This window comes from Nicotiana tomentosiformis, chromosome 9 (assembly GCF_000390325.3).
Source record: "Nicotiana tomentosiformis chromosome 9, ASM39032v3, whole genome shotgun sequence".
Taxonomy (NCBI): domain Eukaryota; kingdom Viridiplantae; phylum Streptophyta; class Magnoliopsida; order Solanales; family Solanaceae; genus Nicotiana; species Nicotiana tomentosiformis.
The window spans coordinates 135,303-158,005 of record NC_090820.1 but is presented as its reverse complement, the minus strand read 5'-3'; the positions used below and the strand labels follow the sequence as shown (position 1 = coordinate 158,005).

Here is a 22,703-nt window from a genome sequence, read left to right as displayed (position 1 = left end):
ATGAAAGGGTATTTTTAGCCCAATAAATGAATGGAGGATATTTTAAAACATTTTTCAATAGTTCAGTGACATTTTTGACCTTTTTTAAAAAAAAGAACTTAGGAACATCTTTTTTCTAATTAGGCTGCAGCTCTTGTTCATTCTTCTTTCTTAACTGCTACAGTTTGAACATCTGACCAAGGACACCAACATTTTTTGTTTTTGTCCACTCCAAAAGAAACATAAAATTGCTTTTTGAATTGGTCTATGTATTCTTTTTCACGTTATTGGATTTTTGTGTTGGGAAAAGATGCAACAAAAGGGTCCCAATATAGGTAATTTGGTCAATCTCTTTTTGAACTAGAGTGGAGAACCATGCAAAATATGCCCATTTGGCAGGAAATACAAAAGCCTATAGTCTAAGATGTGAACATCATTTTTCATATAATTAATGTTGAACACTAAAATATACATCTGGATGTAACTTGTTAGTTACTTTTGAATTAATCAAAATTGGATCTCTCATGTGAGTTGATTCTGTTAAGAAAGACAAATAAAGTAAGGTTAAAAAAATTAGGGAAAATGATATTGTATAACCGCTTTCAAAATAATAGCTAAAATAATTATATATTCTTTGTATATTTTTTGCATATATATATATATATATGTTATATACAAATATTATACAGATTTTATACACTTTTTTGGCTACCGAATGTAAATAGTTTTAAGGCCCTTAAAATTAAGTTTAAACGGGATGTAATAACTCATCTGAAAAGAAGTAGTATCAAGTTTGAAATCAGACGAAAAATTGTAATCTGCTGATCTTTCATATATTAAATAACTGAGCTTTATTTGCTCTTTCAAGAAGAAGAAGAAAAGGAACAAAGCAGCAATAGCAGTAGTAACCAAATTGAAGTTTTCCATGATTGGGACTAATTTGCAAAAATATTCCCTCCAACTCCCTACTTGACCGGGGCAACTCAATAGCATCCAAGACCTAAAGCAAAGTCTTAATAAGAGGCCTTAAATATATACATATATATTTAATGAGCATCGTTGTTTGAAAAATTAGACAAGTGAGTATGTGAAATGAAAAAAATGAGAACTTGATTTTATAAAGTACAAAATATTGAATGAATTTAACGTTATTGCATCACAACTGAAATGAGAGAACCTAGAAAACATACTCCCTCCGTCCTAATTTGTCTGATATTTTTTAGTCCGTCCTAAAAAGAATACCTTTCTATATTTGGTAATAACTTAACTGTAAATTTTTTTGTTTACCCTTAATGAGATGATTTCTAGCTACACAAGTTTCTATGATTTGTTTCATATCACAAGTTTCAAAAGTCTTTCTTTCTTTTTTTTCTTAAACTTCATGCCCAGTCAAACACCTTCATATAAATTGGAACATCGGAAGTATAATTTATGTGAGGAAAATAAATGATAAGTTAAATTATGAGATATAGTTACATGACAATAGAGAAAAATAATTCAGTAAAAACATAAGATAAGATTGGCATAAAACTAATTTGGTTATACTAGTTAGAGGAAGAAATCAACATTAATATGAAAAAAAGAAATATATTTATCAATAATAAGAATTAATTAGAGAAATAGTAATTTTGGGCCCTTAAATTCTTGGCTCCTTCACTTACTTTAGGCTGTACTTCTAGCACATTAACCTAACAAAGAACCACTTTATCTATAACTTAAGAATAATCATGGTACATAGTAGTACTTAATGGTGTTCAGTATTCCAAGAAAGATAATATTTCTCATCATTCATATATTCATAGTTTCTCAAATATTTATCATCACATAGCTTTTATCCTTAGTTATAGTAAATTATTACACAGGGAAGATAACAAAGCTAACATGAAGAAGAAGAAGTTTGCAAAGACTGGTTATATATGCTTTATATAGTAATCCTAAAAGTGGATTCCTGGTGTCATTTTTGAGACATATCACCCATAAGAAACGGAATTAGAACGAGTGAGATATGAATTTTTGAAATTATGCCATACTTTAACTATTTTTGGAAATAATCACATTCTAAAAAATTCAATGGAAACTATTTGTTTTATATCATGATACGAAATTTACATTGTTAGAATCTGTTGGTCAAGAATTTTTCGTCGACATAATTTTTCAAAATAACGTATAAATAACACCAAAGAAGGTGCCAGAGGTTGGCCATGGCAAATCTACGGAGAGGTAGAGGCAGACCAAAAAAGTATTGGGGGAAGTGATAAGGCAAGACATGACACATTTGCAACTTACCGAGGACATGACCCTTGATAGAAGGGTGTGAAGGTCAATAATTAGGATAGATGGTTAACAGATAATCGAGAGTATTTTTTAATATTATTCTCGCATTTGCTTGTACGTAAATTTCTATTACTACTGGTTGTTTCTTTTGCTTCGATTATCTTATTCCATGGCTTCTCCATTACTGTATCTCTTTTCAACAACGTTGTGAGAGTCGAGGGTTTATCAAAAACCTCTCTACCTTCACTAGATGGGGTAAGGTCTGTGCAAATACTATTCTCCCCAAACCCCACTTATGAAATTTTATTGGGTTTGTTGTTATTGTTGTTGTAATGTATAACTAACACGAGAGATGAATTTTCAAAGTTTTGTTGTAATTTCACATTTTCTACCAACTTATATGATATTGATTATAATGCTTCACCTTTATCGAAGTGCTTCAGCTAAAGTCGAAAAACTTTACTTCTTTAATTAGGCCTTCAACATATGTACTTCAAAGAAACTACTACTTCCAATTTTCTTTAATCAGAACTAGGAAGAAATTCCTGCAAATACCAAGTTCCTAATAAATCCATACTTTGTGCTATTATGATGCCGTTCTCTCAAAGTTTCTTCGTCCTTTCACAGTTAAAAAGAAAAGAGATGACACGATCGGTCACTTTTAATTGAACTCTCACAGAAATTAAGGAATTTTTCAGCAGTAATCACAAAAGTGCTTATACAATTACATAAAATGATTCAACTGACTTCTTATGACGCAGTTCTAGGTACGGCTCTTCTGAGGTAGTGATTCATCTAATACAAAACAATTTATGCAAGGATATTTATACATCGTATTTGAGGAATATATTGATCGGAATAATCTACTGCCTTAAAGAAATCAGTATAATAGTAACAAGACAGCTGAAGAGAGGATGACGTAACAATGATAAGCAATCTAATGGCGAATCTTCTCGGGAAAAGTGACACTAGACATGCTTTTGTTGATCTGTTACACCCTTGAAAATAAATGCTTGTTCATTTAATTGTCCTGGTCATGTCTATGAATCCGTACTTTCCAATGAGACCTAGGTTGCCATAATGATGTTTGTTCAGAATCTAAGTGGGAGTGAATTGGCTTTCTTTTTGAGAAAATACAATGGAAGTACAAGAGATGGATAAACCATTAAGAAGAACACATCAAGGACTACAAAGTTGACGATGTGACAACTGACCTTACTGTCGGCAATCACACAATTTCAGATGCCTCGTCTGGAGTATGAACGTTTCCGGTCTTCAGTATATTTTCCAATGCATTCTGACATCTGATGAAGTAGATATTAGTATGTCTATGAAAACATCTATTTGCAATAAGAATGCTAAATCAAATACCTCCAAGGTAGATGGTCCAGGAACATGTATGGCGATACTATTATATCTTTGAATGCTTCTCTTTTCGCTACATAGGCCCTATACCTGCAGCTTCTCTCCCAAGTTCTCCAGCGTTTCCACAATGGTTTATGAAGGCCATCATTCTGTGGCACAATATGGATAACAAGACCAGGTAAAAACAACTCTGGGATATTCAATGATGACTTATGTTCAGAAGATGGAACAGCCTCCATAAATTCGGCTAAAGGATCACCAAATGGACTTGAATCAGAAGTAGAACAATTAAAAGGACTGTTGAAACGATTTGATGAATCAGTTGAACCGGTTTTATCATCAGAGCTAAAATCTGTATCTATGTCATGCAAAAAAGAGGATCCTGGTTCGTGCTTTGTCAATCCTGCAGAAATAGTTAGCATTTTTGCATGAAAAAGTTAGATAGCTACAAATAGAACAAACTGCAGACAAATACAGTTAACTAAACACAACATGATTAAATGAGGCATGTATTCACACGGAATATTCAAAAAAAAGTCCTGTAGTACCATTTTCAAGCTGGCTATGGTTGATTTCGTTCGTACAACTTGACATTGCTGTCAAAGAATTCACTGACGATTCTCCATCGTTCATGCTTTTCTGACAGACACTCAGTGAAGTAAAGTGATGAGCAAGTTTAAAAATTGTTGTAATATCAACAGTGCCATCTTCTGATAGTGCCCTAAGTGCAGCTGCTTGAAGTCTCATAATTGATGCTACTGAAAGGCGCGCTGAAAATTCATCATTGTTTACAATGCTGAAAAGATGTCAATAAAAGTGGAAGTTAATTTTATAGCATATGAGCGGCAACACTCAGTTTTGTGGCAGAGATAATAACACATTGGCAATACCTGGTAATGAATTCTGAACAAGCATCTGCTACCACCAGACCCACACATGGGAGAGCACCATATGTGTAGACGTGTAAATCCGGATATTGTTTGCGCAGCTGCTCAGCAAAATATAGTAATTTGATTTGTAAATAGGCTAGATGTACTAACTCCAGAAATTAATATAATTAAACAAAGAACTGATAGGTAATACATTGAGGTACGCAAGCACCTTGGGAGATCAAAGTGACCATTAGGAAAATTAGAAGTACAGAGATGAACTTCACATATCTTGACATAACTAGGGTTTGAAACCAGAGAACAAACAACAACAACAAACCCAGTGTACTCCTACAAAGTTGGGGAGGGGGGTAGGGGGGTTAGTGTTTACGTAGACCTTACCCCTACCTTTAAAGGTAGAGAGGCTGTTTCCGATAGACCCCCGGCTCAAGGGAAGATGACAATGAAGCAGAAACAACACCAACAACACCAAGATAAGATTTTGAATCCAGAGAGCATAACAATAAAATTCTTTTTTGCTTGAACAAATCTGGAACTGTTAACACAAAAAAGAGTTTATTCAAAAAATCAGGGTGTATAACCAGCAGTTCAGTTATCCATTAAAGGAACTGTGTTTTCTATTAGATGGTCTTGCATGTTCAAGTAATATATATTTTGAAGATATGTAGTCCAGTTCAGATCATACCTTAGGGATAGCTGATGAAATCTATTGACATCATATTATTTGAGCTGATTATTATCCATAAAAATATCAAATTACTATATTTAGTCAAAACACTTTACCAAAGTAAGAAAGTGACTTTAACAAAGAAGATCAGCTAGATAAACAAAGCAGTGAATTTGATTGGACCATACTCATCTATTATTCTGAATCCAGATGCTTAATGAAGCAAAAATGACACTGACACAAAACCAATACAATTATCGCAAAATATATTTTTTTCTTTTGTTCTTCGGATACCAAAAGGGGAAGGGGTTGGGGGAAGAAAACGGCAATATATGTCCTATACAAAGAGCGCTCAAACATGATGGAAGAAAAGTTCCAAGAATGCATTTCATTAGCTGACAATTGCATACCTTCATTCCTAGTAATGCAGCAATAGCTCCTCCAAGGGAATGCCCCACTATTCGCAAACCATATCCCTCACACTCACATCCTACACCCAGCAATGACGAGAGAAATCCACCTGATATAGACGAAGCGCACATATATTCACAAATTATCATAAGATGTGGGGGATTGATTCAAAGGGGAAACAAAGGAGCAATTCGCTGCATGATGAACGTGTTTGAGTTTATCTCATAACAAAATATATCAATAGCTACATGTGGGAACTCCTCAGAGGCAGATAGTTATCAGCTACTAAGCATCTTCTTGAACTAATCAGCATATGAATCAAGAAATAAACTGATAATAGGTGAAACAACTCAACCACAGCTTCCTTGTAAGAAGCAAAATAGAGAAATTTATGACACACTGCCTAGCAGAACCAATTAATAGGAATGAGCATAAGAGGCACCGACATGGATACTGTAAGGTGCCTGTCAATCAGAATATAATCCTGTACACTGTGTGGGCCATCCGTAATAGCACTTTGATGTCACAACCCGCACTTTGGGGTTGTGATTTCGGCAAAGAACTGGTGAGAAAAGGCCCTTCTGATTGTCTGACGTAGATCTGTCTACTCGGGCAACTTGGGCTTTTTAATTTTAAGCATATATAAGAGGGTATAGGTGATGAAAGCTCCGACCTGCCTCCCCCATACGTGCTGCCACCAAGCCGTATCGAACGAGCTACCTTGGGGACAACCTCAAGGGCCTGCTTGGATGACTCAAAGGAGTGTCCTAGGTATCCATACGAGTTAGGGAACTCTATGGACGGCGCAACGCCTTCGGGCTAGCGTTGGGAATCAAGTAGGCGCTGGAGGCTCGATGTGTGGGACGGCCAGTCCCGCGGGCTGCCGAATGTTGGAAGGAGACCTCCGTGCCGATTGGATACTTGACGCACCTGTCATAGGGGCATCATGTGTCGACTTGTGAGCATGGCTTGGGTTCAACCATGCAAGCAAGGGTCCGTTGGCCTAAATGTGCAGTTGTGGGGCGACACTGCACTATTCGGGATGGAAGCGTGTCGCGAGGGCTATGTATGGGCATGGCACGAAAGACGCGCATGACAATGGCCAAGGACTAAAGGTTGCCTTACTCAGGCGAAGCACGAGCTAGTTGCGGATGCACTAGGCGAGTGTCAAGCTTGAGGATTGGGCTGTGCACGCGGGAGCGATGCTCAGTCTTGGGCTAAGGACAAGACATGTCCTATGCCAATCCCCCAGGGCGCGCATGGATTATGATCCTAAGATGAAGCGCCACAACAAGTCTAGGGCCAAGTGCCTAGACATCTTAGGGGCAGCACAAGTTGGGGGAGCCTCATGGGCGAGTCCCACCAACATGCACAGGATCGTGCTTGAAAACCTGGGAAAGGAAATAGGCTGGCCTGCAGCGAGGGGAACTGCAGGCGCCGCACGGGCGAGTCGGTGCCGTTGGCTAGCGTAAGGAAGTCGGCCCGTGACATTGAGCTCGATAAATTAAACTATATTTGTGACAAACAGTATAACATTTCATAGGTGAAAACCCTCAAGAATGAGCAAAAACTGAAAAACCACATGAAGAGTGATGCAGAGAACAGAAAATAGAAGTTATTTCTGACAGCGTAAGAAGATATTTGTTACCTTTAAAGCTGGAATTATAGCGAAAGAAAAGTTAAAACGAAATTTGCGTCAACCCTTTCAAAATGAATCTTTTATGTTAAAATACTGAAGCAAGTTGAAAGAGGATCACCAACATCATTATAGGTCGGTATTTAGAGAGATAATAGAGGGTACACTTTCAGGCATTAAATTTACTTTTACTTGGAAGAAGAGCCAAAATTATTATGTCAGTATTATGTTCGAGATTCTGAAAAAAATAATATAGGGGATAATAAAAACACCATATTAAGCAGGGCAGGAATAAAATACAATTGCCAAGATCCTCGGCGATTTGTTCAAAGTTGGGTTTGAGAATAACTATTAACTGTGTTTGGATTGAAAAATAACTACTTAACATATTATACATGGCCTAGAACTCCTAAGATTATATTTTAATAGTCATTTACTACAGGGCAGATTCTCTTCTCCGTCTTCTTGTTCTATACAGTCTAACCTAAGAAAGATTCACCTTCTTGGGCTTAAGAGACTGGTTTGAAGTGTTTAAACATGGTCCCGTCGTGTTTAGACATTCAACCAGTCACTGCAATGTTGCAGTCTGACCCATTATGAGCCATTCCTCTATCTTGCTGGAGAAAAACGAATGTGATTGCTAATTAATCCATTACAGCATTTTGTTTTTCAGCCCAATGGTCTTGGCCAAAGGAGGATCCAACTTAAACTTTCTTTCATGTTTTCCAATCCTCTTTCGTACAGTAAATCTCTGCAAAACTCAGAGATAGTCGTTACTAGTAGCCATCTTCTCTGGAAGGACCCTCATACTTACCAGTTGTCTTCTATGGGAACTCGCTAACCAACTCGTATCCAACACCTCACTCACATCCATCTCTGCATTGGCATCCTGGTGATTTTGGTGCTCAAATCAAGTAAATCCAAGTTCTACAGCAAATGTATCCATCTTCAGTTAGCATACAACAAGAATTTTACACACCTTTTACTTGATAAATTGACTCTTGACCTATGTTACATAAACTCGTCTATGAATACGAATTCAATACAGGTGTAGGCATATATCAAGTATGGGACAGTGCAACTTGTTTTCTATTTCTTATTGCATTTAGAATCTGCATACAGTATCTACATCCATGCACATTTGACGCTGGGTACATCAAGACAGATGAAAGAATGATGTAATTAGCTCATGACGGGTTACTCGTGTTAATTTCCACATCAAAGAAACCATTGCATAAATTCCCAACTCCCCAAAACAAGTTCAGACGCAATAAGTGAATGGGTCCAACTACGCTTATCACCACAAAACACTTCTTTTTTGCAAGCCTAAACAGCCAGTTTTAGAAGACCACATGTTGTGGATCATTAATAAATCGGTCACCCACCTCTGCCCATTCCATAGCACTCTGTTAGTTTTAGCTTCCAATGGGAATCAAAACAAAGACACCTTCAAGCCTGTTATCGGGTTCCACACACTAGAAACCCCAGTCTACAATAGCTTCTGGAACCCTGTTTGACAGTCAAATCTCCCAATCAGGCATGACTACAGGAAATTTCCAGTGTAGAACTTCACTGATGGATAATCTTCACAGTGAAATACCGTTTTGACAGTCTTCAAGGAGCAATGATGGACGATGGTCAGCCACCACCTCCCTATACAATTTCATTCTCCCTCATGTTCAGCAGTTCAGGACTTTAAAGGAATACCCATGTGCACAAGAACTTCTAGCTCTTGGTAAGTTTGTTGGAGCATGATGACAACCTTATATAACGGCCTTGGCTACATATACTCCTTATCAAACATATCAACCTGCAATTCTAGCACTAATAACTACTCTCAGTAAACTAGATGCTACGAATGATTTCGGGTCACAAACAAATACTACCATTTAGCCAGTGCTTTCACCAAAACACAGCAAGAGATTGCTTGCTTGTAAGTTGTACAAGTGAAACAACAGTACAAAATTGAATGTTTTAAAATTGTTCCAGAGAAAAACAGGGAAATCAATAAATAATACAGAAAACAATACACTATACCATCTTCAGAATTTCCATCTACTTGCATGTAAAGATCACGTGCGGCCTCAACTACTCCTGAGTGTGCATAGTGTGGTTTTGATGAAACCACCCTTTGACGAATGCACGGGTCAAAATGATTGCCACTGAAAAAGAATGGTGTATTAAAAGAGAAAAAAAAACAGGAGAATCGTCAAATAGTGCTGACTGCATAGATCCTATGGAGAAACCAAGTATGGGAAATTTAGGCAGCAATAGAAGCAAAAAGAAAATCACATCACATTACGACAGCGAATGTTCAATCTCTTCCTGGTTCCTCAGTGTAACAAACAGTAATTCTATTATGTGCTTATAGATCATTTTTCCTTCATTTTCTATGGTTTTAGCTTTAGGTTGAACAGTATAAAGTGTTACTATTGTGAATCTCAATTGAATTTTATATAACATTGCTTCTATAGAGAAAATGGACATGGACCCAACTCAACTCCAAAAGTTAGCTCAAGGGCAATGATTACCTAAGACTATATAAGGAAATTACATCCTATACACTTAACTGACTTGGGATTCTAACACCTCCCCCTTCCCCGTACTATGAAAGAATCTAAACATCCAACACAAGATCATTAGGAAATGGGTGGACCGATCCAAACCTTTTTAAAACTGTTTGGAAATTTTTACAGAATTTACGAACAACAATATACTCAATGCTCTCCGGCACGCGTGACTCTATTTTGACATTGACACGTAAATTTTAGTGCGGACTTACAGGAACGAACTCTAGCTTACGTAAAACACATTGATAGAAATGCAAAACAGACAGAAAATGATATAATGGTAAAAGGAAGGCAGTCAAAGGATGTCTGAAAGTGATGCCAGAAGCGGATTTACGTGCATGTGAATGTGCATGTGCAACAAGAAAGGACCAAAATGAGAGAGAGAGAGAGAGAGAGAGATTACTGTAGCAGGCTATCTAAATCTCCTTCAGTAAGGCAGCATTCCCTGCCCAAACCATCAGTTATGAGGTCTTCGGGGGTCTCAGTTCCCCTCACAGCAATTACAACGGAATTCACATTATGCAAAACCACAATAAAGTATGCTGCTTTACACTTTCCCTGAAAAAGAGATATAGAAGATATTATTTTTCTGAAATGAAAGACAATATTTCTTTTCTGGATAAGAAAAATGAAAGACAATATCTAAGGAACAATAATATACATAACCTATTTCTGCCAAAAAAGAAAAAAAATCCAAAATAAGACATATTTTAGGACTCATGGTTTCACTTGATTCACAATATTCAAAAAAAAGGCATGGCAAACTTTTGAGGGATGTAGAGGAATTGTTGCCTGGAAATCACTACTATGTTAATCGAAGCCTTTATATCGTCCATTCCTCTACTAAACTTCTTACTGCTCAGACAGATTCCATTCCCATCTCAGCAGCAAAAAGGGGTTAGAAATTTTCACTTGTGAAGTATTAAGTTTTATTAAATAAATGGGAGAGGAAATTCCCGCATACTAGACATACATAAAAATTAAAGAAACGTCATAAAAGGAACATTTTTTTGTAAGAGAGAAATGTCATACAAAAACATGATTCTCTACAAAAGTAGCATATATCTAGTACTATTCTGCAAAAATAAAGCAATATATAGTAAACACCGCTTCCTAGCAGATAGTGCTTCTTGGTCTGCTGGTCAAGCTTATATTTGGGCTTGTAAAGGTCGTTGGTTCAAATCTATACCTAGACATATTTTTTGAAGATCTTTGAGGAGAATTTTTGTTAAAAATTTGAGGCTGCGGAGACTTTCAACTTGAGGTAAAATAATATTAAATAATATTTTTTTTATTTATGTAAATACGACACCGCGCTTACAAAAAGTTCTACGTACGCCCATGTCTAGTACTAACGGAATGTCACAGATGATCCAAGAATGTACATAAAATAAGAAGGTTTACTAATTTATACAAAAGACTCTTCCACTCCTTCAAACTCCCACAAGGAAATTTTTTGGTATCTTTTCAACTTTTCAGTAACAGAAAGTGTGCACATGAGAGACATGTAATATGTTGGTATGCTAAACAAGGTGCTCTTGATTAGGACCTTCATGTCCCCTAAACATCTTTTCTTCCATCATGTTAACCTTTTCTCCACTTCTCATAACAGATTCCATAGAGCAAACTTCGTGCGACACTCCTAACAGCAGGCCTAGGTAAGTCGTAGGAAGTGTTCCTAACACTTATGCTATAGTTCAATGTCGCCGATCTCCTCAACCTGGATAATCTAACACCTCTGCCTTATCTTCTTTCCCCGCATTTCACGATGAGATGGGCTTGCTAAAGACAAAAACAAAGTTTTTTTATCTTGAAGTCTTGAGCTTCTCCTGTCTAAGCATGCATACACTTCAGTGAAGTTGCATTGCCCCTCAACTTGCATTGCCTCACACAACAAGGGGCCGCTTTCCAAAATTAGGCTTAAAGCAATTCAAATTTATGAAATTACAGGCCTTAAATGACAAACTGACAGTTCAGACCTCACATGGTTTATAAATAACTTAGAATCAAAAATATAGATTCAAGAACAAGGGTGATATCCAGAATTGTATTAACTATAGAGGTATCAAGATGTTGAGTCACACCATGAAAGTTTGGGAGAGGGTGGTGGAGAGGAGGGTGAGAAGGAGTGTGTCTATTTCGGAGAACCAGTTCGGTTTCATGCCAGGGCGATCGACTACAGAAGTCATTCATCTGGTAAGGAGGTTGATGGAATAGTATAGGGAGAGGAAGAAGGACTTGCATATGGAATAGCATAGGGAGAGGAAAAAGGACTTGCATATGGTGTTTATTGACTTAGAAAAAGCCTTCGATAAAGTCCCTAAGGAGGTTTTATGGAGATGTTTGGAGATTAGTGGTGTCCCGGTAGCGTACATTAGGGTGAATAAGGACATGTACGATGGAGCTAGGACTTGGGTGAGGACTGTGGGAGGTGACTTAAACTATTTCCCAGTGGAGATGGGGTTGCATCAAGGATCAGCTCTTAGCCCATTTTTATTTGCCCTGCGATGGATGTGTTGACGCGACACATTCAAGGAGAGGTGTCATGGTGTATATTATTTGCAGATGACATAGTGCTGATTGATGAGACGCGTTGTGGGGTTAATGCTAGGCTAGAGGTGTGGAGACAGACCCTGGAGTCTAAAGGTTTCAAGTTGAGCAGGACGAAGACAGAGTACTTGGAGTGTAAGTTTAGTGTTGGGGATCATGAAGCAGGAGTGGACGTGAAGCTGGATACACAAGTCATCCCCAGGAGAGATAGTTTCAAATATCTTGAGACTGTGATATAGGGTAACGGGGAGATCGACGAGGATGTCGCACACCGTATTGGAGCGGGATGGATGAAATGGAGGCTCGCTTCTGATGTTTTGTGTGACAAGAATGTGCCACCTAGACTTAAGGGCAAGTTATAAAGCGGTAGTTAGACCGGCCATGTTATATGGAGTCGAGTGTTGACCAGTCAAGAAATCTCATGTTCAGAAGTTGAAAGTAGCGGAAATGAGGATGTTGAGATGAATGTGTGGGCATACCAGGAGAGATAAGATTAGGAACGAGTATATTAGGGACAAGGTAGTCGTGGCTCCTATAGAAGATAAGTTGCGGGAATCGAGGCTGAGATGGTTCGGGCATGTGAAGAGGAGAGACCCTGATGCCCCGGTTAGGAGGTGTGAGAGGTTGGCCATGGCGGGTCAGAGGAGGGGTAGAGGGAGGCCTACTGGGGTGAGGTGATTGGGTAAGACATGGGGCTACTTCAGCTTACCGAGGACATGACCCTCGATAGGAGGGTGTGGAGGTCGAGGATTAGGGTTGTGGGTTGACAAGCAGTCTAGAGTTTCGTCTAGGCATCCCAATAGTATTAGTACTACTCTTGTATTTTGCTATGCCTAGCCCCTTGCTATTTCATATTGTGTCATTATTTCCATCAAGACTGAATCTATTTTTATAGTGTCGTATTCTTAGATATCTCTTGTTGCATGTATCTCCATTTGTGCCCATGTCTAATTACCTGGTTGTTGCTATTGTCTGTTTATTGCTTCATTTTCACTTTTTTTTAGCCGAGGGTCTTTCGGAAACAGCCTCTCTACCTTCATTAGGTAGGGGTAAGGTCTGCGTACCCTTTACCCTCCTCAGACCCCACTTGTGGGATTTCACTGGCTTGTTGTTGTTGTTGTTAGAATCAAAAATATAGTTTCACATGGTAAGGTGATCACATCGTTTCAATATGTCCTTAGAAACATACAACCAAATAGATAATAGGACACAATATCCTGATAAACTGGTTCTTATCAAAAAAGTGGTGGTGATATTACAAAGGTAACTTGTACAATCAATAAATAATATTAAACTAAAGTCTATTAGCACCAAAGCTGGATGGTTAGGTGATCACTGATCAGATCTTAGGAATGTCATTGCAAAATATCAGCAGCTTAAAATAGCCTATAGATCTAAAGCTAGACTTACTTGATTAACACGCCCTTTTCTGAGCATATGTGCTGACAAATGAACATGTTTCAAGAAGGCTGCTGCATGGCCTCGCCACCAGTTGTCACCTTCGAGTAAAGGTCGCCTACATCAAAAGAATTTTATTTCAAAAAAGAAAAGAAGAATCAAGTAACAGTGATAATATCAAACAACAAATTGAAAATAACTTAGTGTCACAAAAATAAGGGTTCGTGATTTGTCCAATGAAGCAGATTTAATGAAGTCAATAATCCTTAGCAGGAAGCTGGATCTTAAATTATCAGATCTCTGAATATAAATCAAGAAAGCTAGGAGAATCTACAGAATTCCATTCATCCTTTTATGATAAAATCAGTTGCTGGCACCAGCACTAGACTAGACACACATTTGAAGTCCCCTGAGTGGAGCAAACAACTGTTATCATGCACCACGGATCGTACCGTGTATGTATGTCTGATACTCCAACTTGCTTTTAGGATACTTAAGAGTGACGAGCATCTTGATCTTTCAGATTTAAAAAGTCTAAGCAGAGAGTTCCTTTAAGCCAAAGCTCTTCGAAGTGATCTGAAGAAGCTTACTTCTTTTACTAGCCACAGTTGGAGCCTGTAATGGTCTATTTAAGGGAATAATCATTTGTTTGTTTCACCAGATAGTGAGGATGAAAAAGCATAAGCTACCTCGTTCATGCTCCCGTCTATCCACGTAGTACAAAGCTCGAGTCCCTCCCATAAAACATTAAATTCACATTTTCTGGCGACTTGTCCGAAATTGCCGATCCTTTTTGTTCATAAATTTCGAGCATCTTCTATGTAATATTCCAGATCTCACATCCTGTCAATTCCTAGAGGAGTCCCTTCATTCTTGGTATTTTTCCCCATGTATAATCCACCCATATGCAAGCTTATGACTTGCAGCCAAATGAACTTCTATGTTTTTCCACTGAAACCCTTTCTTTTCAACTTTACAAAGCAAATGTTGCTTCATGCTTTAACAATCCAAAGTTGCTGATCTACAACCAAGATATACCAGTAGGTGTCTTACCTGTTCCATAGCCAGGGAGCAAGAATCCCTTGCCTATAGAGCCATGAACATGAAAAAAGTACAGGATTTCTTCCTATATCAAGTAATAGACCCTGCAATTGACCATTCCACGTCAAAATAAGGAGAACGAAAATCAAGTCAAATTGAAATGCCTTGTTGTCATACCGTATAGGCTGCTTCAGCAAACGGATGAAAGAAAGCAGCCTCGCGCATCCTTTCCATGGGTACGATCATTGACTCTTCATACAATTTCGAGAATGAACGAGGATTCTGCAATAAAGCTAGTCCTGAATATCAAGAAGAGATCATTTTTTTTTACCTTACTGATAGAAAGAGATAAGCTTGTTTCCAAAGTGAATAAGTACGAATCGAGCAAGTAGAAAACAAATCCAATACTTAAAGCACTTCTAGCATTCATCACTACCATTTTTACAGTAATGTTGGAGGAGAACTTACCGAAGAAAAGGATCGCAAAACAAGACACAAAACCTTGATCATGTCAACTGAACAAGAATTCTCCTCTTAGCTCCCTCTGATTAAAATCTCTAATTTTTTCAAATGACCTTTTTATTCTTTTCCATTTTATTTTCAACAAGAAACTTTGTGACTTCTTGAATAACTATTTCTTAATTAATACCCCTTTTTCCTTGTACAAATCACTCCAAACATCTGAATTGCAACATTCTGAAAGAACTGCAGCACCCAAACATCCTAAAGGACCTAAACTAGTTGTGGATAAATGTGCATAATCCTATGTCTCTTTTGCCCTTTTTTTGGGTAAGTGAAGGTTTGAGAGCGAGGTAGAGCCCATGATTTTAGCTCTGTTTCTCTATCATCCCTACTGTCAGATATGCTTGCACAAGAATGCACGTAACAAACTAAAGAGGTATCCTCATGAGTTTGGAAATTGGGGATACGCTTCTCCAGGTATATGTTCAACCAGCATGATTTTGGAAGAGATGTTAGAATACATAATACAATAATAGAACAGCTTTGTTTTTTAAGAACCTTTCATGTCCACAATCAAGTATAAAAGGCATCCAAAAGGATTTTTTAAGGTCTTGCACCACTCTACATATTCTTCAACACTTTCTATAGAATGGTGAACTGTATACTTTACATGCACCAAATAAAGAAATAAAAGTAAAACACAGACTCCTACAACAGCACTAACCTGCTAAGAGCTCCAAATGACCTGTCCCGGATGCACGGTAAGTGACAAGATCACCAAGTAACTGTGCCACAGAACAAACTTCATCTTCCTCTAGCACAGTCCTATGCAGGAAACAGAGTAACAAAGAAAGCGGGTTAAACAATCTGAATGACAATTCAAATCCTGTGGTCAACATATGCAGAGAGGCCTACAAGTATTTGACCCGTCCCAGACAGCACAAAGCTTCACGAATGCCATGATCAAAGACCTCCCTATAATGTGCCTTCCATGCATTATCTTCTGTTGCATAGAAAGACCTCCATCTCAGGACCTCAGCTCCAGCAAAACATTGTACTGGAGCCACGTAAGATATAATAACCATAAAAAGAATAAGCATGTTGCGTTGCCACCTTGAACCATTTGAGAGAAGCCCTGCAAGATACTTTCACAAGTATTTTCAGTTTGATGACTGAAATAAAAAGATGTCGGTTGATTGTGTTATTTACAAACATAGTAGTCAGGTTTAACTAAGCAGGCAATAAAAGAGAATGAAAAAGCAAAGATAAGGTAAAATATTGTAATTAGATCAAAATTTTCAAGAAGGCACGCATACAATTCCATATCACCTCTCAGACAGTTGCTTGATGTTGTATCACGATGCAAAAGATTTGTGACACTGAACAAAAGAAAAACAGCCCCAAGAAGCTGCACCACTGTAATTACTGAGGCAATTCGGGTCCACAATAACAGTCTCCTATATTTCCTCTGTAATCAAGACGTAAAACCCAAAAATATGTTACAAACAAGAAATGTCTTTCAGAGGGATCTAATGATTTTACACGTAGAGAATACTTGGTAAAGGAGAATAATTTTATCACATGCCCATCACAGCAGATGAATATGTCTTGCCAAAGTAAAGTAATAATATACTAAAGCAGCAGGCTGGCATTATAATCTGTTTAAATCATGAATGTAAACAATAAACAAAAGTTGCATGTCTGGCTAGATGTTGCAATTATAATCTTTACATTAGGAAAAAAATCCCATGCTCAAATATGTTGATGCCCTCCGATGACAGTTCCATTTCTTTCAACCATAAGATACAGTCCAAATCAACAATCATAAAATAAATACACATGCGAATGCTAAAAACCAGAGGAGAGAAAGAGCAGCAGATCTGTCTAAAAGGCTAATTATGACGTCTGGATCTGGAAAATAAATACTAGACATGCCTAATCCAGCTGTGTGTGCAAATAAAATTGGGATTATTCAGGTAAAATTTTAAGCAGACCCTACCTTGCACCCTACCTTGCGTAAGAGAAAAAATATAAAGGCGTATAGAAGGCGATACATCCAATTGTGTTAAGACGCCTACATGGAACAGATTCAAGGATCAACTAGCTACTCTAAAATACTCTTGTATAATAGGAAACCAACCGTTTAAATCCCCCTATTTCAAAAGGGAACTACAAGGAACTACCATACAAAGGAATAGACAAGCAACAACCGTGTAGAAACCTTTTAATTCGAATTCTTTTCTCTCTTTTCTTGGTTTCGTTTTAACATTGTTATCATATCTAATAAAATATGAGTTATGATACAATTCAATACAAGCTGTAATATGCATTTTATGATCAGACCGTACAGCATGCTACTGACATTCTGATTATTCGTGGATTTACATCTGTATTGGGTCTCGGTGGTGGTGATGCTGATACTGATGTTGGAGATGGATAATTAATTTATTCCAAATGTTACTGAGTATATGTTTTATTATATACAAGGTACTTTTCACAGTAGAAGCACCACGAATAATGTGCTAAATATCTACATCAAGGTAAAAGACTATAACTCCATTACGTACGCAAAGAGTCTATGAAGTCCAGAAAAGTGTCAAAATTCATTCACAAGTTTCAGCGAACACCAAAATTTATTAGCCTGTGAACATCTAGACTCAAACAAATTGATGCCTCTGATCCTCCTTCGAAACACTTGTAATTCCTTTCTTTCTATGTTACCAAATGACGCACCTAGGCACCGTCATCCATTATGGACTTGAGGTGTCACCTCATATGCCCTTGCCAACTAGTTACAGCAGCCTTTTAAGGTGTATGGCAATACTAAAGGAAAGCCACCAGCTTTACATTCTTGTATCCCAGCCATGATCAAATATTGACTGAATTTTGTGGAACAGTGGAAGTAAACTGCTTTCAATCCAATGACCACCTTTCTTCTCTCATGTAATGCTTTGGTGATAATCTTGTAACATCACCTAAGAAACGAGTAGGTACAAGCCTCTTAACTCTACAAAACCCTTTCTTCTTTGGATCAAAGCTATGAAAAAATACATTCAAATTTCTTTCAAAGTTTCGTTCCACATGAAAAATAGATGAACTTTGATGTAAAGTTCTTCATCAAACAAACTTCTTAAAGACAACAACTACGCTTGAGTCTCAAACAAGTTGGGATCGGCCATATGAATCCTCAATTTTCCATTTAAACTCAACTCATGTCATCATTTTATTAAATAAAAACAAAACTTTTAACTAGTTCAACATTTTCTTCCACTGTCACTAATATAATCCCTAAGCCAATTTTTTTCCATACTGAAGTCAAATTAATACTTCAATCAAACACCGCCACATAATAGTATAAAAATAACATTTTTCACCGTTGCACATAATCAAAACTACTATAAAAAAAGAAGTAAAAAAGGTTAATTTTTTACCCGTCTTTGGTGTCTAATAGCAGCTTGAGAATCAGGCAAATCGGGCTGAGAAGTTAAAATACTAGAAGCAGTATCTTGTTGAGCAATACCAGTTCCAATCATAGCACCAATTCTTACAAAACTAGCCATCATTATAACAAAAACTGGCGCAATATCCTTTTCTCCACACGAATAACGCGTAATAATTACAATAATAGCTCCCATTATTATTATAAGCGCATTGGAGAGGCCCAATATTAAAGCTGATCTCCTTAATTTCCTAAATTCCGGTGCCTGTAATAAAGGCACCACCATTTTGCGGAATGATTTGATTTTTGGGAATGTCAAAAAGCTCAAACCTAAGCCTTTTGATCTGTTCCGCAATTTTGTTGGATTGGGATAAAGAGGAAGAAGAGGAGACATTCAAATGTGAGATTAATTTGACATTTTTAGGAATTCTGATGATTTTTCCTGTCGTTTTTTCTCATCTTTTTCGCCTCTCGACTCTGGAGAGGTGTCGTTTAGGGGACGACACCTCTTTTATTTTTTCGGACGGTAAGTCCCATCTGATAAAAGCGACCTATCATTTTTCATTTTCAAATGTACTATTTTCACAATTTATTTTGTAAAAACATGAAATATGACTTGTACACACAAGTTCTAAAAACTATCACAAATATCCAACGTTATTATTATTAATAATATTTATTATATTATCGTAAATCATAGTCTTGAAGATAAATAAATTTGATACAAAATTATTATTTTTATAATAAATTACATGATACACTATCAGGTGACATAGAAGACGAAGCAATATTATTACAAAATAATAAATGGTGGGCTCTTTTATAAAATACAAAAGTTTGGGGCAATTTTTAAAAAATATAATAGTAATATTTTGGCCCAAAACCAGCTATTGAGCTGGTTATGTAATTTGGGATTTTGCCAAAATGTAGGCAAAATCTAAGCCAAACATGTGTTTGCCAAATAAAATCCAAATTTATTTTGGCAAAATCTATGGCCAAACAGGTCCAATATTCTGGGATTATTATTCCAATGTCCCATAGAGATAAAAATAAATACTAGACAATTTTGGAATTAGTTTTATTGTGGTTTTATTCCAACCAAGCATGGGATAAATTCATCTTAAATTTAATTTCGGGATTAAATATCCGTTATCCGTCGTACCAAACGAGCTCTAAGAAACACCTTCTTAAGGTTTTTTAATTATGGATCTAGTTATTTTATAATATATTACATTCATAAAATTCTACTTAAACTAGTCATATATTTCATGTCTTTCTCACATATTTTTTAGTCTAACAATTTGATAATTACCGTAGCGTAGAGCATATTGATAGCAACCTTCTATCAGGTAATGTGAACATAAGTTTAATAATATTCTAAAAATTAAATTTCTAAAAAATATTTGAATATGATTTGAATGTGAAAAAATGTAAATTTGCCTTTCGTTGACCATGGAAGTAAGGGCGGGCGTTCGTGCGATTCGGATTGGAGATACAAATTTTGGTTTGGATTTTCAATTTTTTTATTGAAAAAATAACAACCCAAATAAGCTCGGATTGGATCGAATTTTTTAAGTTCGATTTCGGATTAATCGGTTGGAATATTTTGAATTTTCAATTTTGAGCCTATCTAAATGAAATATTCATATTTAATTACCTAAAAAATTCTCCATTCTCATTGCAATCATCCAAATAAATCATTCAAGTAATGATATCATTTCAACAAAATTCAACATAGACATTAATAATGCCGATAAGAAGTAAAAATAGTAGAATCATGTAAATATAAAAAGTGTTCTGAATAGTAATTGTGTAATTAGTATTGAATATACGGATAAGGGTCAAATATGCCCCTCTACTATGAGAAAATGATCACTTTTATCCTTCGTTACATTATCAGCACAAAAATACCCCTACAGTTACCCAAATGGCTCAAATATACCCTTCCTCCATTACATCTATCCAAGGTGGACAACCAATCCCATGTTGCACTAATATTTCGACGAGGTAGATACCACGTGGCATGCCATGTCACCTTCCCTAACCCAATTTACTCCCTCCCTTCATTTCTTCCACCACTAGCACTTCCTCCCCTTCCACGTCCTCTTATATGAAAATGGTGCCAATAGAAGCTTAACAATATAGTGTTCAATTGGTACAATATATATTTTATAAAATAGCCGACCGAACCGAACCATTGACACCCTTTAGACGCTCACTAGCCTGCTATTTCCAACTTTTTTTTGATTTCATGGTGTTCCTATTTTTCTTATGACTGTTGTGGTGATACTAATATTTACTAATATTATCTCTCTTTGCTTTGCATCTTTCTTCTGGATTTTATAGTGTTCCTATTTATCCTATGATTGTTGTTGTGATACTAATATTGTCTCCCTTTTTGTCCTTTTGTCTTTTTGTTTTTTGAGCCGAGGATCTTTCGGAAACAACCTCTCTACTCCTTCAGGGTAAGGGTAAGGTCTGCGTACACACTACCCTCCCCAGACCCCATTAGTGGAATTTTACTGGGTTGTTGTTGTTATTGTTCTTGATCAAAACTTTTTTCTTCCTTCCAAAAATTTAATAACCCAATTAGTTTAGTTGCGGCATAGTTGTTGTAGCTTCTACCAAAAATGGCATGTAAAAATGTTATAGGTAGCCTCTTCTTTATGGGCTAAATACTCTAGCTAGCTTTTATATGATCTACTATAACTACACTGTTCTTAATTCTATTATGTTAATGTAGTATCAACATCAACACTTTTGTGGGCTAATAAACCCCATAGGAATCGTTTATACATTTTGGTTGACGTGTAAAAAGCTTAGAGCATTAATTTTAAAACTATATATTCTTCAATTGCTTGAGTTTTAATGCGGTTTGAAATTATGAATTTATTCTTCAGCTGTAGATCTTATCAATTGAGCAGTAGTCCTTTATCATAAAGAACTCCAATTTTGCCCAAGCGCAATATAACTTCCTACTATCGAATGTTTGATAAAGTGTTGAACTTAGTGAATTTTGCCCAAGAACTCATAGTGAACTTAGTACTAAAGGTTTATGCAGGGGCGGCTCAAGCACAAACGCGATCTAAAACCAAAGTTTGATATGAGGCCTAAATTTTTTAAAAAAAATTATAAGATATATTTTTATTTGAAATCTATTCTTTTAACTTTTTGACATATAAAGTTGTTAATAATTTTTTTATAATCGAATTTATCTAATAATTCTTGCTCGATTGATAATATAGCCAACCTATCTAATTTTTCTTGAGATATTGTTGATCTTAGGTAAGATTTTACAAAGCAATATAAGTATAGAACTATTGGAAGCTTAAAAGTATTGTTGAACACTTGAACTAGTAAAATCTTGGAGAAAGAAGGTGAGTAATGAAATCTTGGAGAAAGAAGTGAGTAAGAATATCAAAGAGAAACACAAAAAATATGTAGGGTTTTCTGAAATATGAAGAGATTTGAAAAAAAGAAAGATTGACTTAGACAAATTAAGAAAGAGAGAGCAAATTTTTAATGAAGGAGTAAAAAATGAAAAACTAAAAGTTATGAAAACTATTCATCTACACATTTTTAAGTAAATCAAAGTATTATTTTATTTATATATCTAAAAAGTTTTCTTTTCCTTTATATTAAAAACTCTAGTTTGTATTAAAAAAATATATATTATTTTTTAAATATATATGAACCTATTATTTTTTTAAAAATGGGGCCCCTAAATTTGGGGGCCTAAGGCACACGCCATATTCCACGTAAGGTTGGAGCCGGCCCTGGGTTTATGCTAGTTAAAGTTAGAAAGATCTATACGCAAAGAAAACATTGTACTTCTTCGGTATCATGAATTACAAGTGGAAGAAGAAGAAGAAGTGGAGGGGAGGGGTAAAATGGGTTGGGAAAGATGAGGTGGCATGCCATGTGGTGTCCACTTTATCAAAACATTAGTGCCAACATAGGATTGAGTCCACCTTGAACAGACTTATTGGAGAAGGGGTATATTTGAACCATTTAGGTAACG

General features: G+C 36.5%; 1 protein-coding gene across 8 annotated transcripts; it reads right to left on the bottom strand.

The window, feature by feature from the left end:
* Window positions 1–394: 394 nt before the first annotated feature.
* LOC104084906 (uncharacterized) lies at window positions 395–19,214 on the bottom strand. 8 transcript variants are annotated; one of them, XM_070186065.1, is made up of 15 exons: window positions 18,675–19,214; window positions 16,573–16,711; window positions 16,159–16,378; window positions 15,968–16,068; window positions 14,959–15,080; window positions 14,794–14,885; window positions 13,753–13,858; window positions 10,196–10,350; window positions 9,260–9,384; window positions 5,586–5,695; window positions 4,509–4,606; window positions 4,167–4,414; window positions 3,625–4,021; window positions 3,468–3,557; window positions 395–516 (listed from the first exon to the last, which is right to left on the bottom strand). In XM_070186065.1, exons 1-14 carry the CDS (start codon window positions 19,074–19,076, stop codon window positions 3,482–3,484), a joined length of 2,391 nt encoding a protein of 796 aa, XP_070042166.1. In that variant the 5' UTR covers window positions 19,077–19,214; the 3' UTR covers window positions 395–516; window positions 3,468–3,481. The 8 variants fall into 8 exon arrangements, with proteins under 8 accessions (XP_070042166.1, XP_033508981.1, XP_009587156.1 ...); XM_033653090.2 differs by lacking the exon at window positions 395–516 and adding an exon at window positions 722–979; XM_009588861.4 differs by lacking the exon at window positions 395–516 and adding an exon at window positions 2,881–3,320.
* Window positions 19,215–22,703: the final 3,489 nt, after the last annotated feature.